Source organism: Parasteatoda tepidariorum, chromosome 10, assembly GCF_982258835.1.
Source record: "Parasteatoda tepidariorum strain Cologne lab strain chromosome 10, Ptep-v5.0, whole genome shotgun sequence".
Taxonomy (NCBI): Eukaryota; Metazoa; Arthropoda; class Arachnida; order Araneae; family Theridiidae; genus Parasteatoda; species Parasteatoda tepidariorum.
In genome coordinates, this window is record NC_141764.1 from 15,461,997 (window position 1) to 15,475,939 (window position 13,943).

The window sequence follows — 13,943 nt, forward strand, 5'->3', positions numbered from 1 at the left end:
TGTTGAGAAAAGTAACTTCTGTAACTTTTGTTTTAAAGTCTTTCCCACCAGAGGGCTGAAACCATGTGTTGTAAAACAATATGAAATAGTACTGAACGCCGGATGTAAAGCATCGGCTTCGATGAAGATAATTTTGTGAAAATTTTTTTGATAATTCGGTGAGAATTCACCCGATTAGACATATGATATGCTCACTACGTGCTCTTGCGCGCCGAAGCCTATCAATAGGGTATACTATAGCCTACGTCACAGGTTGTGTTATTCCTACTAAATTTAACCCATGAACGGCATTTTCTGCGAGCCTAACTTTAAGCCACAAATAAACAAACGAAGTGTTTGATCGTTTAAATAGCTGCTCGCCAGATTTTATTGCATTATAAAGAAAAGTAATTGATATTCGATTTTTGATTAATAATTGATTTATGTGGATAGTGGCATTTATGTGGATAGTGGCATAGAATTTAGCATTGCGTCATGGTAAATGTTATTCCTACTAAGTGGAAGTAGTTGTGTTTTTTTTATATTATACCCAATTAAAACGTATTAGCGTTTTATATAATATAGATTAGCCATATGATGCTCACTACGTGCTCTTGCGCGCCGAAGCCTATCAATTAAAAATGAAAACTGCTGCCAACGCGAGAAAAGAAATATCATCGGTTTTATTGATACATACATATTAGCGTTTTATATAACATAGATAACATTTGTATCTTTAGTGCAGAAAAAAAGCTTATTAATGCTAAAATATTTAAGTTTTAAGTTTCTTTCATTTAATTTTTCTTTGCGTGGTTATAATGCATAAGCCGTTATTGTTGAAATTTGTAACTTTTGATGACAAGTTGAATCAATTAAAATTACAGTATTTTTTCCAGTTACACTTTTTGGACAAGCATTGAGTTTTGATAATTCGTAATCGGAACTTTTTTTCAACAAATTTGTCATTTAAGGATTCAATTTGGAACTCAAATATATACTTAAATGATGAGTCAATCTTTTGAGGATTTTTGTTTCAACAACCCTTGTTGAGTCGTAGTGTTAAAATGCATAAATATTTAACATGTATTAAAGAAAATCTATATGATGCTCTAAAATAAATTTTCTAGTCAAACATTTTTATTTATTTGAATGTCTACTTGAATGAGGGAAAAATTGAAGGCAGTTGTTGATTCAAGTTATGAGTTAAAGCTATGATATTTTTCCCATTTAAAGTAGATGTTTCGTTTTAAATTTTAATCATCACAACCTCAATTATTTTCTACATCAGTAATATTGATATGTGTCAAATTGATAAAGATATAATTTTTTCTTTGAATTTTTAAAAATTTGTTTATTTTTCAGTTATAAAAATTTTCACTTTCATGCCAATTTGCATTGGTACGCATCAAAGACATATAAACATGTCTTATTCAATGTTTCATTTAGTATGTTCTTTTCAATACAATATGTTCTCTTAACACAAGAAATATTTTTGTTGACAGTCTAAAACAGATTATTAAATAATTGTACTCATTTTTAAGTCAGATATTAGAATACAAAATATTGCAAAACAAAGCTCAATAAATTTTTGATACAAATTTCATACACAAAGTTTGTCACTTTGGATTTCTTAAAACCGGTAAGAAATTTCTTTTTACATGTCACAGAATGTATAATTTTTATTCAACGTTGAAGTAAGGAGTATTAAAATGTCTATTTTTAACCATTCTGAACTAAATTTCAATATGGATAAATATTTTTCTGTAATTCTGAAAATTATTGAACATTAAGAAAATTTCTCGTGGAAAATATTCGACTAAATTCCTGATTTTTAAAATTCTGGATCACCGGGACAAACTGGATGTTCGCAACAGTGAGGGTATGTTCCTTCTCCGGTTCCTCTTCTGCATTTAGAATCTTTCGGAAGTGCAAAGTCAGGACATCTGAAATTATTTTCAAAAAAATAAAATAGTAATTAATAAAAATGATTTATTAAATACTTTTTCATGTAAAGAAACTGAAGTGTTGATTCCTATAACATTTTATTTTATTTTATTTTATGACCGCCGTTGAACAGTCGACCCAATTTTTGGGTTTACGACTACAAATGTTCAACGCCGTAGCCTTGTAATTTTGAACCAATCCAGAAGACAAGGAAACTTCTGTATCGGTACCCCCAGAGGTATTGATTCCTATAACATTTAAAGCGAATCAACTGTTACCTTTAATTGCTTTATAAAAATGACAAATAAAAAATTTTAATTTTTTAGTTTTGTAGTAGAAATTTCGCTAATTCCAAAAAGTAATTTCTGATTTGTTTCAGAAACAGATTACATGAAAGATGTAGCTAACATAGAAATATGTCTCTTAGAACAATTTTTAACTCATAAATTCGAGAGTAAAAAAATTTTGCCAAAAAAAAAAAAAAATGAATAAATATGATTTATTTAGCTTTTTTTTTTATATTTATTTTCAATTATTCCACAAATTTTAAACTTTAGTCTTCTTTTGAAGATAATAGCATATTTTTTAAACGATATTTTTCTTCTAATTTTGGTCATGAAAAAAAAAAAAAAAAAAAAAAAAAAAAAAAAAAAAAAAAAAAAAAAAAACATCCTCTGAGCTCAAATAATAAGGTATTTACCACAACATAAACTATGTGTAAGGTTGCTTTAATCGAATTTCTTTCCTTTCTCACGATTTTTTTTTTTTTTATTGTGAGTAAAGTTTCAAGCAACGAAGGTTAATCGAATTTTATATTTGCATAGTCACTTTGTAATGGTATACATACAGAAAAAAAAACATCGTAAAATGCTATATTTTGGAAATAAAATTTTAAAAAAATTTTGCCCTCTTAAGGCGTTATTAACAAAAATTTATTATTTGAAATAAAAAGTGAAAATTGGAAAAAATAAAAAGTGAAAATTGGTTGAAAGTGCAATGACAAAAATAAATTATTTAAATTATTATATTCTACATAAAAAATGAAAAAAGTGAAAATTGGTAGATTGCGCAACACTGTCTCCTAGATCAATATCATAACTTATAATATAGTGAAACGTTTTTTTTTTCTTCATGAGACTGATCAATACTCATAATTTTAAGGGACAAAGGACAATTTTAAGGGAGAATTACAATTTCAAAAGACTTAAAAACTTTGATATTTAAATGCACTTACCCAGAAAGAAACAACATTCCCGCATTGCACGTTTGTTCCATGCAGGGATCTTTTGTTTGAAATGTTTCTCCATGTTTATGTTCACCGCAGTCAGCTGAAATGTAATACAAATTTAGAGAATATAGATTAAGAGAATTTTTAAAATTAAGATAATCTTTATTATCTATATTATGTCGATGTTGCTAGGAACTAGGATTCAAGAGAAACATATTTAAAAAATAATTTTCTTCCCATCTTTAGCACTAGGTATTTTTATTTTTGAAAATTGAACTGCAGACAATTTTTCTTTTTGGTTATTTAAAAGATTTTGCTTATTTACTGCCTTGATTGGGGAATTAAAGTAGGGGTTTGTCTCACGTTCTGCAATAATTATTTATTTATGATTTATTATGTGAGGTAAGTTCAAGGAATATTGAAATGGGATGACGTCAGTGAATTTATAGTTTGAAGACTATCCGAAACCATATGCTTACTTCTTTATACTTACGCTTTTGAAATATGTTTCTGTAGGGTTTGAATGAAAGCAATTTCAGTTTTTAGTGGGAAACAAAATTCAAAATTTTTTCTTATGCAAAAAATTTGCTTTTTACTGTCAAATATCTTTGATTCTGTTCGATGTCCTTTCATCATATTTTTTGGGAATTTCATGATCCCAGACTCATAGAACTTCTGGCCTTACCAGCAAAAAACTCAACCAAAACTCAATATGGGAGGAAAAAAAACGTTTTCCACCACGGAATGTGAGGCACACACACCCTAGAAACACATACGAAATTATTGAAGCTTGGTTGAAATGTGTAGTCGCATCCTTTATATTGTCCTTACAATGCATCATCGGATTAATTATTTCGAAGTTCACAGAATTTTTTAAATTCTAAGACCGACCTCAAACAGCACTTGGTTGAGCTCTTTGATGATAATGTTCGCAAATCCTGATTACGAATTATGAAGTTGCAAGAGTAGCAAAAGTTTATTTTTTGTGCAAAGGGAAATTAAGTTCTTTTCACATTAAAAGACTTGAAATTACTTTCTTGCTAACAGAGCATTAGTCTAAATAATATTAAATCAGTGGTAATAATATAAATGAAAAAAATATATATTTAATAAATTGCAATTACTCGGGTAAATTGCTTGATATTGTAAATTTTGACAATCCTAAGATGGGTGCAAGCTATAGTATCATATCAAAATATAGTAAGCATGGTTTATCCTTATTTTGATAAGTTAATGTGCTAAACTCGTGTTTTGTTTAATTTCATAGCTGTTTTATGCAATTTAAATCGGGCTTTGAGGAGGCCATTTCAGTTTCTGAACACCAACTTCGTAAAACTGTGGCTGTGCAACTCTAGATATGTGTTATCCAACAGTTATTCAGCTGAAAGAGATCTAGGATTCTCTTGAAAGATTGTTGAGATGTCAAGGCTCATGCTTCGAAACACTGGAAGCGTATAAGCAGACCCTACCAGGGATTGGAAGCTTGGCGATTGCAGTTGGAATTGGCGATGATAACACGTAAATGTGGTGAGAAAACAAAATTACATTAACCTAAACCACAATTCGATATTTTTTCCTCCTCGAGACTATATATATAGCTATGATGCATAAAATAAAGTAAATAAATTAATAAACGCTTCTGCGTTTTTCGTTAAAATTTCGTTTTTTCAAAATAAGTTATTCGTCCTATTTCTTTTAGAAATTAATCGGAATTATCGTTTTTTTTTCCAAGAATATATATATATATATATATATATATATATATATATATAAACTGCTGTTTGTAGAAAATGCAACACCATGAAGGAATCATCAGAATCAAATGAAATTCGCAGCAAATGTCAATTATAGGATATTATGCAAATTAATAAAGTTTCAGAGCCATCGCGCGTGCGTGGCGCGCGCAGCGCCCTCTGAATTGATGCTGAAAGCGTATAAATAAAGTGCTGTAGCGGGACGTTGAAAATAGTCTATGATTATTTGTTAGTGGCAAACGTTTAGTGAGACCTGAGTATGCCTCCACGACGGAAGAATAAGAAATTCAAGCAACTTACGGAGTTTGAACGAGGGAGGATAATCGGCCTTCGAGAAGGAGGATTTTCCTATCGCGCAATAGCAGCTCGTATGCAGCGGAACAGTTCCACAGTGATGCGAGTTTGGAAGCAGTGGACCGACGAGCACCGAACAACTCGAAAAACAGGCACTGGACGACAGAAGGTGACGTCAGAGCGCGATGATCGACACCTGCTCCGCATGGCGGTGAATGATCGCACAGCTTCCTCCAGGCAGCTGGCAGCACATTGGTCTACTGCTACAGGTGTACAATTGTCGGCTTCGTCAATTCGTCGTCGTCTGCTGCGCCGTGGATTGCGTGCAAGGGTGCCATTATACAGGATTCCCCTCACGGCGGATCATCGACGGCTGCGTCGGCAGTGGGCTCTTGAGCACAGAGACTGGCGAGCTGATTGGCACCAAGTTGTCTTTTCAGATGAATCACGCTTCAATTTGTGGACCCATGATGGCCGTGTTCGTGTTAGACGTTATGCCGGTCAACGCTGCCTTCCTGAGTGTATTATTGAACGACATAGTGGTCGAACACCCGGAGTTATGGTCTGGGGTGCGATTTCGTATCATGGACGATCCAATTTGATACGAATTGAGGGTAATCTCAATAGCAACAGATACGTCCGTGAAGTGCTACAGCCTGAAGTCGTTCCTTTCCTTCAAGGCATCCCTGGAGCTATCTTTCAGCAGGATAATGCACGCCCACATGTTGCGCGGACTGTTAGAGACTTCTGTTCAGCACAACGCATGCAACTTCTTCCTTGGCCTGCTTATTCGCCGGATATGTCGCCTATTGAGCACGTGTGGGATATGGTTGGTCGGCGTCTCACTCGTGATCCGCGTCCTGCAGTTTCCAAAGACGAACTTTGGTTGCGCATACAAGCGATATGGAATTCTCTTCCTCAAGCAGATATTCAACATCTGTTTGACTCCATGCCACGTCGTATAGCAGCACTTATTGCAGCGCGTGGTGGCTGCACCAAATACTGATTTCGGACGCTTAATTTGTTTCTTTTGTTTTGAAAATTTCATCATTTATTTGTATCAGTACAAGTCGTTTCTGCATTAAATTTCATTTGATTCTGATGATTCTTTCATGGTGTTGCATTTTCTACAAACAGCAGTTTATATATATAATTTTCACCTGAATGAAAGAAAACTTTTTTCATGCAAATCACGTTATTCTGGAAGCTCGTGTTGTTCATATCACGGATTAATTTGTAAGTGTGTGATGAATAAATTGTTGTAAAAATAACTCATTAATTTCTTCTTGTAGAGAATTAAAAAAGGAAAAAGCCTTTTTATTGTTAGGATCACTTCACAAATACACTGCGTTTATATGTTATAAAATGCAATAATTTATAATTTATAAAACGATCTTGTTTTTTGATTTAACAGATTTTATTTTTTAAAATTTTTTTACTGCAATTGTATTTGCGAAGAAAAAAATTATTTTATTAACGAACCAATATTTAAATATAACGTAAAATTTTAATACCATGTATTATAGGAAAGCTATTTCGAAGAATTAATTCTGTTTAAATTTTATTGAAAGAAAACATAACCTGTTTCATTTTAGTGATATTCTCTATTAAATCAATCTTGAAAAAAGAATAGTGTAAACTTTTTCTCGAAAATTTTTTTAGAAATTTTCAAAGACATATTATTTACTAGAAAACAATAAGAGTATTCAAAAATACGCAAATTCACTAGTGCCAAACGAAATATATGTGCAATTGATTTCAAGAGGAAAAAAATGCACAAATGGAAGGATTTTTTCTTTAATGATCTATGTCACTAGTTTTAAACTCTAAATGATATTTATTCATCTTAAACTTAATCTGAATCTATCATAATATCTGATTTCACATAAATGATATCTAATTGTATCTGATTTAATGAGAATTGATTAAAAGTAAATTAAGAAAACAATTGTAAGTTATTATAAAAGTTTTGACTGTGTTTTTTATTTTATCGGTTCTGTCTGAAAACCTTGAGCTTACCTGAGTCTTAAAGCAAGTTTGAGTGCAACTATATAAAAAATTAAGTTTGAAAGTGTTCGTTTCATTATTAGAAGCATTTATTGTAAAAAAAATATTTATTGAATTACTTTTTTGGCCAGGAGATCTTAAACTTCATGAAAAATTGATTCAATTCCATAATATATATAAAAGTTCGTAAATACTTCATTTATTATGGAGGTCATAGATATCTTGATACTCTTTCAATAATAGAATAATAAATAAAACTAATAGGATGCACAATTTTAAAGACATATTTTATTTACAGATATTGCGTGCAGGTAACGATCACACGTAACATATATTTATAGATTATGGATTTGTTTTAACTTTTGGTTTTTGTTTATACAGAGAGAGAATGTATTTTATATATATATATATATATATATATATATATATATATATATATATATATATATATATATATATATATATATATATATACAGAGAGAGATTGTATTTTTTTAAACTTAATTATTGTGTAAAATGAAAGTTTTTTAAAAGTATCAGTTTTTTCATTTTTAAATAGATTCAAATAATCAAAAGTACTTTTTAATTTTCTGCAAATATGTTATTAAGTGTAAAAAATTGCTAATTAAAACTGTGGTATTAAGTGCAAAAAACTACTTAGATGCAACTGCTTTTTATATAAATATTATCTTATTTGCAGATAACATGATTAAACATGTGTGCGGCCCTTCGTTAATGCTGTGCATGTGGTGCTTCACTCAAAAAGGTTGTGCACCCTTAATATAAAACACAATAAAAGTCAATCAATCAAATCAAACGTCATTAGCAAAATGTTCAAAACTTTAAGTTACCTAGTTAAAAATCAAAAACAGATACTTACGACCTATTCCTTCGTCGGGTGCAGGGGTTCGAATTGGCTTCCCGATGCCGCTATGTCCAACTACCATTGCAAATAAAGTAATGGCAAACAACAAAAAAAGTTCTGCTCTAATCATTATTGTCTTCTTTTGGCCTTCTTTTCATTTATGTTACAAAATTTATCTGTTAAAATGAAAAATAGTATAACTGATTAAATACATGACAAGTGCTCAGGAATAAAGAGCTAAGATCGGTATCTTAAACTCATTTTTCTTATGATTTGTTTTTAATTTTATTTTAAATTTTACTATTTTGAATATTTAAACTTAATTACCTTTTTTAAAATTGTCATTATGGCTCCATCATCGCATTTCAGCAAGCATTATGCTATTTTTCATAACTTTAACGACTTTATAAAAGATATTTTTGACTATCAAAAATTTGATCAGATATTGTTGATCAGATATTTTATGCAGAAACTATGGTCATCTCAATTTTTATTATTTATAATTGAATATGGAAGTAAAATAAAACATTCTAAATATCGATTTCCTGTCCAAACGATATTGCTACAATGACGATTTAACTCGTCACCAGTCAACAATGTGTCAAGCTCAGTTCATCTTTAAATCTATGCTGATTATGAAAATAACACAAAATGTCAATATTAAGTCGCGCCATGGTTTTGTGTAAGCTTCTGAGATCAAATTTTTTTAATATTCAAAACATTTTCCCAATACTACATTATATAGACTTATAAAAATTTACAAAAAGTGAAAATCATTAATTTGTTTCGATAATTTTTAACTAAGTAAAAAAACCTAGCCGAATTAACGATATCAAATTCTAGACTTGCTTCGAAGTGTAAAGCACTTAAACTGTGATTGTTTCTATACTTCTTAGAAAAAGCCACCACAGTTTCCCGAGGATAACTGTGAAGTCTTAAGTTACTCCGATTGATGAGGTAACTTTAGCAAACACACTTTTAAACTTAGCTGAAAGGGGAAGAAAGGAAAATTTACTTAAAAAACATATATCAATTCTTGAACCCTATTCTCAAATATGGTAATTTTTTCTTCTCTATAACTAAAGAAAACATGAAAGCTTTTCTAGAAATTTAAAAGTAGCAAAAGTAACCCGATGTAACTATACATTTCAATACAAATGTATTCTATAATTATTAAATTATAATTATTGAATAATAATTATTAAGTTCTTATTGTTAAAATTATAAAAATTGAATTATAATTAAATATTTTAGCGATACACTTAAATATTGGTAAGGATACATTTCAATAAAAATTTATTCAATAATTATGAATAATAATTTTTAAATTATAATTATTAAATTATACTTAAATATTATATTTAAGTAATAAAATAACAATTAAATATAAATTTTTTTAATTTCTGCTTAGAATTTTATTCATGCAAACTATTTTAAAAAGTTGATAGGAGAATTTTTTGATAAAGTTATTAGTACTGGTACTATGAACAAACACGCAAAATTTAAAAATAATCAGCTTATTAGAAGTGTACTTCAAACCATGAAAAGATGTGTTTGATAAATTAAAAAATTTTACCGGTACTATTTTTGAGGACTATTAAGTAACGTTAAATTTATGTGTTATTACACATTAAACATGGAAAAATATTTATGAGTATTTATTAAAATATCGAATATAAAATTGACTTACTTAAAGGTGCTGCTAGATTTCCACTTCCTAAGTGTTTTACCAATCCTTGTTGTCTTTTTTTTATATCCTTGGCAACGAGAATATAAAATTTTTTTTATTATACACAGATTAATGTTATCGTAATGATTTTATCAAATATTCGCACTATTTTAATATACTTCTTTCACGCTCTAACTCTTACTTCTGACTTTCTTAGATACATTTTTCACTACGCAATTAGATAAGCTTCTTTGAAATAAACTATTATTTTTCAATAAAGCAAAGACAAATAAGTGTTTATGTTATTGGCTAATAAATGTAATAAAAAGTTTTAATCAACTGCATTTTATAGCGTACGTGTAGTTGCGTAAGTAACTTAACGTCGTTATTTACTGAAGAATGTATGTCGTCTTTTGAACTCTCTATTGTTGGAGATTGATTATTTCTCAAAATAATTTTGATTTTTACAAATATATTTTATTATTAAATTTGGTAGGAATTTCTTTTGGTAGTAAAAATAATTTGGAGAATTTTGTATCAAAAGAATTTATATTGCCAGAAGGTAAAAAAAAAAAGATATCACCCTGAATAACTTTCGTTCTAATGATCGGATTTTCACGAACTAAGTGTCAATCTTAATGGTTTCTAGGGGTGACCTCAAACATGCTAATTAATTAGTGCTAATTATTAAGCTGCGAAATCAGACACAAAATTGAACCTTTCTCTGAATAATCATATATATATATATATATATGTAATACAAAAAGTAAATACTTTTGTATTAATAAAAGAATTAAATCTCTTTCGTTTTCATAAAATGTCTTTGTTAAAGAATAAGCGTAGAGAAATTCTATTTTGGGAATTCAAGGCTGAAAACATACCATTGAAATATAAATAGATTTATATTTCAAGGGAAGAGTTATTTTTAGAATCGTTCCCTTTTTCAATTCCATATAAGGAAGCAGAAATGATTTTCCTTAATGCGTAAGGATACAAGGAATGTACGAATGTGCCTTTTTACTTCAAATCTATGTTGGTATAAAACGTAAGAGCGCATAGTTTTGCGTGTCCTTTTCATCTTGATGTGATCCCGATAAGCTGTTCCGGGATTGTCCGGAGTCTAGTCCATTCCCCTCCCGCAGGGAGCGTGGACGTCAACTGTTAGCAATACCAGCCTACATTTAATAAACCTGTTTAGAACGTATGATGGCTTATGACTGCAATTATTTCAAGCTAAATACAACACTGATAACAGGGTTGGAGCCCTGTTATTACAAGACGCCAGGATTAATACTTGCGGAGGAAGTTTACCCATTTTTATCTCGCAAAAACTAAGCGTAAAGTAGTCTGGCTGACTGCTAAGTTGAAATTTTCCATCAACCCCGGAGGAGAAAAAAATCGGCAGTGAAAAAAACGTTGAAGGAAGGATGGCGTTTTTCCACCCGTGCTACTTGTACCTCGTCGCGCCTGAAAAGCTGATGTAGGAAGGACGATAGCTGGAGATTGTCCCCTGAAACCAGTGAAAGTATCCCATCTGATGACCCTACAATTCCATAGTGCCTCTAAGTTGGAAGAAACATCAAACATGGTAGTGATTCGACACCGAGTGATCCTACAATTATTACTACTCAAGTTGTGAAATAAAAAGTGAATGTGCGCGAATCTTAATCATGAATATTCATGAATTGCTACGATTTAAGTGCGCGAAAAAAAGAAGAAAAAAAAAGTGATATTTTTTTTTCTCTCGTCAACGAAAAATGGATAAAGGTCAAAAGAAAAATGACAAATGAAAAGGATTGACTGTAGATATATTTTATTTCTCTCTAATTTTTTTTCTTTCTCAATGTTATGATTGAATATTTTAGTAATATTAGATATGAGTAGTAATCTAAATATTTTATTTTGAATAATGGAATAGTATATTATTAATGATTAGATTGCATTTCTAGTGTTTATATTGTTTTTTTTTTAAATTATGATATAGTACTGTATTTATCGTGCATTTTGAAATATTTTTGAAGAAAAAAAAAAATATATATATAAATGTGATTCAAACGTCAATTAAATTAGTGACGGCAAACTAAATTAGGTTTTTAAACTTTTGTTTCCTAATGATTTTTCTAGATCTAACCACATAAAAAAGTAAATTTTTCAAAACTTTCTTTTGAACCAAACAATGAAGAGTTTTCAAATAAACTTAAAGAAAGTGTAATACTTCTTTTACTTTTTCGGACTTGGTCAAAACTAAAAATTCCTATTTTAAAAAATGTGAAACCCAAACAAACGGACAGTTAACACTTAAACAAATTTGTGAGACTCCCTTATTACGATAGGCGAAATTGTTTAATCAGTTAAGTTTTTTATGCTTGATACTGATTTACCATATGCTTTAGTAGGGTTGTAGACTTGCAGGGAGTTTTGTTTGTTTATTGATTGTGTCGGGCCAGTTGTCATTCTATTTGGTAAGAGACTGATCATCTCTGCTAATTCTAAAAGTGACAACTTATCTTTGCACATTAAACAGCAGAATTCTCAATATGTTAAGGTTAAAAATGGTGAAAAAGATGTTTCAAAAAAAGTAAACATCGAAAAAAGAAAAGAATGATGTTTCAAAAAAGTAAGCATCGAAAAAATGAATGTTAAGGATGTTTCAGTAAAAGTAAACATCAAAAAATAGAAAGAAAGAATGTCCAAAAAGTTCAAATGTTTCGAAGATAGATCTAGTTAATGGATGCGTTCATTATCAGGTTAATATCGACGAAAAAATATGTAAAGGGTAACAAAAACAAAAAATAAAAAGAAAAATAGGAAAAGGAAAGAATGACCAAGAAACTGATTACAAAAACAAAATAATGAAAAGAAATTTAAGTAAACAAAATTTTGAAAAAGTACATGTATCAAAGCTTAGGAAATATCACAACCCACAAATGTTGAAATTAAATTCTGAATAAATGACACTTGTTGTCCAGTTCGTTTGCATGCAAATTTTGATATTTTTGTGTGAAAATTTTGGAAAATTTTAGTAGAATAGTTGTATTTCATCAAGTAAAAAATATTTTTAACCACACAGAATCTTAAATTCTGATTAAATGACACTTGTTGTCCAGTTCGTTTTGCATAAAAATTTTGTATGTTTTTGTGTGAAAAATGTTTTTGAAAATTTTAGTAGAATAGTTTATAAACATGTTTCATAATTCTTTCTGTTTAGTTGTCTAAACAGATGAAGTGCATTATCATGTTGTTATTTTTGTCATTGTAAATAATTTTTTTCTTCTTTACATAATTGAAAAAATGTTGTTTGTTAGTAGGGAAAAAGGAACAATCGTACCAACCTAAAAATTTTAAATTTAAAGTATTCTAAATTTTTTTTATTTTGGCTCACCAAAAATTTTTTTTGGGGGGGATGTAATACAAAAAGTAAATACTTTTGTATTAATAAAAGAATTAAATCTCTTTCGTTTTCATAAAATGTCTTTGTTAAAGAATAAGCGTAGAGAGATTCTATTTTGGGAATTCAAGGCTGAAAACATACCATTGAAATATAAATAGATTTATATTTCAAGGGAAGAGTTATTTTTAGAATTGTTCCCTTTTTCAATTCCATATAAGGAAGCAGAAATGATTTCCTTAATGCGTAAGGATACAAGGAATGTACGAATGTGCCTTTTTACTTCAAATCTATGTTGGTATAAAACGTAAGAGCGCATAGTTTTGCGTGTCCTTTTCATCTTGATGTGAGCCCGATAAGCTGTTCCGGGATTGTCCGGATTCTTGTCCATTCCCCTCCCGCAGGGAGCGTGGACGTCAACTGTTAGCAATACCAGCCTACATTTAATAAACCTGTTTAGAACGTATGATGGATTATGACTGCAATTATTTCAAGCTAAATACAACACTGATAACAGGGTTGGAGCCCTGTTATTACATATATATATATGTTAAGAATTGCCACGAGACGGCGCTCATATATGACACATTATTATTCAGTTGCCATTCAACTCTAGAACAGAGAACATCCTCCTGTTACTCAAAATGATCTTGTTAATTTTATGTTATTAAGTTTCAAAATAAATGTTTATGTTTATAACAGTCCGCTATTAATTGATCAATATATCACGAACACTAAACAAAAAGTGGTCATCGCCGAGCACGAAGACAAACGGAACGCTTGTGGAAATTGAGTACGAAATCGAAACGAATCGA

General features: G+C 29.9%; 1 protein-coding gene across 1 annotated transcript; it reads right to left on the minus strand.

Annotated features, from left to right (window-relative positions):
* Nucleotides 1-1,302: 1,302 nt before the first annotated feature.
* On the minus strand, nucleotides 1,303-10,002 carry LOC107442581 (uncharacterized). Its single transcript, XM_016056181.5, has 4 exons — nucleotides 9,762-10,002; nucleotides 8,087-8,247; nucleotides 3,158-3,251; nucleotides 1,303-1,922 (listed from the first exon to the last, which is right to left on the minus strand). The coding sequence occupies exons 2-4, from the start codon at nucleotides 8,199-8,201 to the stop codon at nucleotides 1,811-1,813; spliced, it is 321 nt and encodes a 106-aa protein (XP_015911667.1). The 5' UTR covers nucleotides 8,202-8,247; nucleotides 9,762-10,002; the 3' UTR covers nucleotides 1,303-1,810.
* Between the last annotated feature and the right edge of the window lie 3,941 nt (nucleotides 10,003-13,943).

Bases quoted from the DNA above. Each gene is read 5' to 3' on its own strand.
- LOC107442581 (XM_016056181.5), bottom strand. From the start codon at position 8,201: ATGATTAGAGCAGAACTTTTTTTGTTGTTTGCCATTACTTTATTTGCA. The intron at 3,252-8,086 runs GTAAGTATCTGT...ATTACATTTCAG, and splicing joins ACCCGACGAAGGAATAGGTC to CTGACTGCGGTGAACATAAA. The intron at 1,923-3,157 runs GTAAGTGCATTT...AAATAATTTCAG, and splicing joins GGAATGTTGTTTCTTTCTGG to ATGTCCTGACTTTGCACTTC.